General features: G+C 45.9%; 1 protein-coding gene across 1 annotated transcript; it reads left to right on the top strand.

Annotated features, from left to right (window-relative positions):
• The first annotated feature begins 347 nt into the window (after window positions 1–347).
• On the top strand, window positions 348–2,280 carry Mc4r (melanocortin 4 receptor). Its single transcript, XM_021151001.2, has one exon. It carries the CDS (start codon window positions 752–754, stop codon window positions 1,748–1,750), a length of 999 nt encoding a protein of 332 aa, XP_021006660.1. The 5' UTR covers window positions 348–751; the 3' UTR covers window positions 1,751–2,280.
• The last annotated feature ends 1,296 nt before the right edge of the window (window positions 2,281–3,576 follow it).

Here is a 3,576-nt window from a genome sequence, read left to right as displayed (position 1 = left end):
ATCACGCATGCAGTTCAGTCTCAAGGAGGAAAGAGCCTGGCTGATTCCCGAGGATTTCAGGAGTATCTCAGAATGTGCTCGAACAATCAAGTCATTCCTCTTAAAACTTGGAAAGAAAAATCCCGTGTGTCTTACCTTCCCACCCCAGCAGCCCTAGCCACTGAGCCGGGTGCTGCCCTGTAATCTATCTGTGCAAGATTGATGTTTCAGAACCACTGAACACGGATTGGTCAGAAGGAAGCAGAGGAGGAGCCATTCAGAACACACCCCCCGCCCCCCTCCGTCTAACCATAAGAAATCAGCAGCCCTCACCAGGCTGCTCTGGCTCACAAAGATGCTCGGGAAGCTGAACTTCTGAGAGGCTGCGGTGTGAGTGTGGGCGCGCATATGCAGACGCGGCTCCCAGCTGTACCGCGACTCTCAGGGAAAAGGACTCTGAGAAGACCCCGAGTGAATACTAAAGTGAAAGCCGTACTGAGAAAAGAAAAAGCAAACTGCAGACTGGTCAACCGAGAATGAGCATTCAGAAGCACCAGCTTCTAAAGAGACGATGAGCTGAGCCGAACCCAGAAGAGACCAACAACTCCTTTGCGAGTTCTGCTGTTTCTGACCCTGCTCCTAGCAGGCGCCAAGCGCAGCCTCCCAACTTCTACAGGAATACAGACTGGGAGAGAATCACTCGGAGCTTACCTGACCCAGGAAGGAGGTTGGATCAGTTCAAGGAGGACTCAAATCCAGCTGCTGCAGGAAGATGAACTCCACCCACCACCATGGCATGTATACTTCCCTCCACCTCTGGAACCGCAGCAGCTACGGGCTGCATGGCAATGCCAGCGAGTCGCTGGGGAAGGGCCACCCGGACGGAGGATGCTATGAGCAACTTTTTGTCTCCCCCGAGGTGTTTGTGACTCTGGGTGTCATAAGCCTGTTGGAGAACATTCTAGTGATCGTGGCGATAGCCAAGAACAAGAACCTGCACTCACCCATGTACTTTTTCATCTGTAGCCTGGCTGTGGCAGATATGCTGGTGAGCGTTTCGAATGGGTCGGAAACCATCGTCATTACCCTGTTAAACAGTACGGACACGGATGCCCAGAGCTTCACCGTGAACATTGATAATGTCATTGACTCTGTGATCTGTAGCTCCTTGCTCGCATCCATTTGCAGCCTGCTTTCCATTGCGGTGGACAGGTATTTCACTATCTTTTACGCGCTCCAGTACCATAACATCATGACGGTTAGGCGGGTCGGGATCATCATAAGTTGTATCTGGGCAGCTTGCACGGTGTCAGGCGTTCTCTTCATCATTTACTCGGACAGCAGCGCTGTCATCATCTGCCTCATTTCCATGTTCTTCACTATGCTAGTTCTCATGGCCTCTCTCTATGTCCACATGTTCCTGATGGCGAGACTTCACATTAAGAGGATTGCTGTCCTCCCAGGCACAGGGACCATCCGCCAGGGTACCAACATGAAGGGGGCGATTACCTTGACCATCCTGATTGGAGTCTTTGTTGTCTGCTGGGCCCCGTTCTTTCTCCATTTACTGTTCTACATCTCTTGCCCTCAGAATCCATACTGCGTGTGCTTCATGTCTCATTTTAATTTGTATCTCATACTGATCATGTGTAACGCCGTCATCGACCCTCTCATTTATGCCCTCCGGAGTCAAGAACTGAGGAAAACTTTCAAAGAGATCATCTGTTTCTATCCCCTGGGAGGCATCTGTGAGTTGTCTAGCAGGTATTAAGCAGGGAACAGAGTGCATACTGGGTAGATACCTGCAGACTTTGTCACTCTGGCCCGATCTGAGCAGTGTACTTCCCAACAGCTGTCTCTTCTGTGTAATGCTTTGGTTGAAAATATCTACTGTATAAATGTAAGTTTGTGGCTTTTGACATGGAAAAAAAAAGCCTCAACGTGTTATGTTTATTGACCCACTACATTTTTTTGTTTGTAAAATGCTTATTTATGTTCTATATAGTGTGGGCGTTATGAATTGACATGAGAGAAAAACAGACACCCTTATTAAAACGTTGACAGTGTTTCTTTCCTGTTCTTTATCAAGGTTCCACACTTGTTCTTTCTGTAGTAGCAGAAATCAGAACCTTATTAAATGTGTTCTCAGCTGTTCTCATGTATTAGCCCCACAGTACTGCAGAGGCACTGATCCCACTGTTTATGGGGAAATATTTAAACACTAGATGCTTGATCATTAAAATGAGTCAGCTCTCTTAGTGAAATTTCAAGCAATTGAATACAAGCTTGCCTATTATCCTTGCTGTTCAAATACACTGATGCTTCTTTTTAAGTAAAGGAAAGAGAAAGGGGGAAGAAGCAGCTACTGAAGAGAAAGTGAGATTTCTGTCACATGCATTTCTCCAAGATGGAATGGTTCACTGCCTGAGACTCAGAATTTACACAGGCAAGTCAGCTGTGGTAGGGGAAATGCCCACTTAATAGGTTAAAGATATTATAATAGATAAAATAGATTAATAGATAAAATAGATGCCAATCTTAATAGACTAGAGTGTCCTGGTAAATATAAACTGTCCACACCATGCTGAAATTTCCTATGCCAAATGATACCCCACCATAACAGAATGATTTCTTTCTGGCCTCTTACCAGGGATCTGGTTCCTACAGAAAGGTCCAGAACAGCTCCCTCTGCACTTAGAGGTCCAGCATTCATTTCCTCTTCGAGTTAACAGTGAGCTGTGCTATCTTTCATATGGTGGGGACTTGTTCACTTTCTGATTACTTTTTGAGCTGGAATATAAGTGCTGAAGATCAAGTGATTTAATTCCCAAGCCAAATCCACATCACAAAACATTTTGGGACAGTGTTTGTAAACTATCTAAAATGTGGAGCCCTGTGGTACTTGCACGTAACGAGATGGAAAGAGAACACAAATGGGGTCCTGGAAGGTACAATAAAACACTGCTGTTCTTAGTCACGTCTTGGGAGGGGGAATGCTTGTTTTCTCCAAAATAATACCAAAGGTGTGGCCACCGAGCAACCAAATCTATGCTTTCTAGTCTGTGTATACTTTGAAATAAAAAGGATAAAAATCTACATTAGGCCTATGACTCGAGGCAAACTTTCCTGTGATTCAATTGATAGTGTCTCCCAATGCTCATAGGCAGAGACAAAGCATAGCAGTGCATCTGAATTAAAACCCGAATGTTTCACCTATTAATTACAAGCCCGAGAGACACTGAGGGCATCCATGTGCAAATCCGTATCAAAGTGTAATGAATGGTAAAGCCAACTATTTCAAGGTGCTATCCTTTGAGCCACACTGCCACCACACTCATAAGATTCGCTACTCGCACACAGGTAGCATCGCAATTGGCTTGTGTGTTGATATTTCCTCCTAGAAGGAAGAGGGTAGGGCATGCCATCGGGCGTTCTCTGTATTTACCCATTCTTCCCAGCCATTTGTATGCAACTTTGACCTAATAGAACTCAGACTGAGAAGGAAAAGGGACGTGGGCACCATGCATGCAGCTGTGGGGAAGCTGTCATCCACCATGGGAGAAGACTCGCCACTGTGACTGCTTTGTGGTCATCTAC

Source organism: Mus caroli, unplaced genomic scaffold, assembly GCF_978045245.1.
Source record: "Mus caroli unplaced genomic scaffold, Mus_caroli_1 scaffold_19, whole genome shotgun sequence".
Classification (NCBI taxonomy): domain Eukaryota; kingdom Metazoa; phylum Chordata; class Mammalia; order Rodentia; family Muridae; genus Mus; species Mus caroli.
This window is presented reverse-complemented; position numbering and strand designations above follow the sequence as displayed.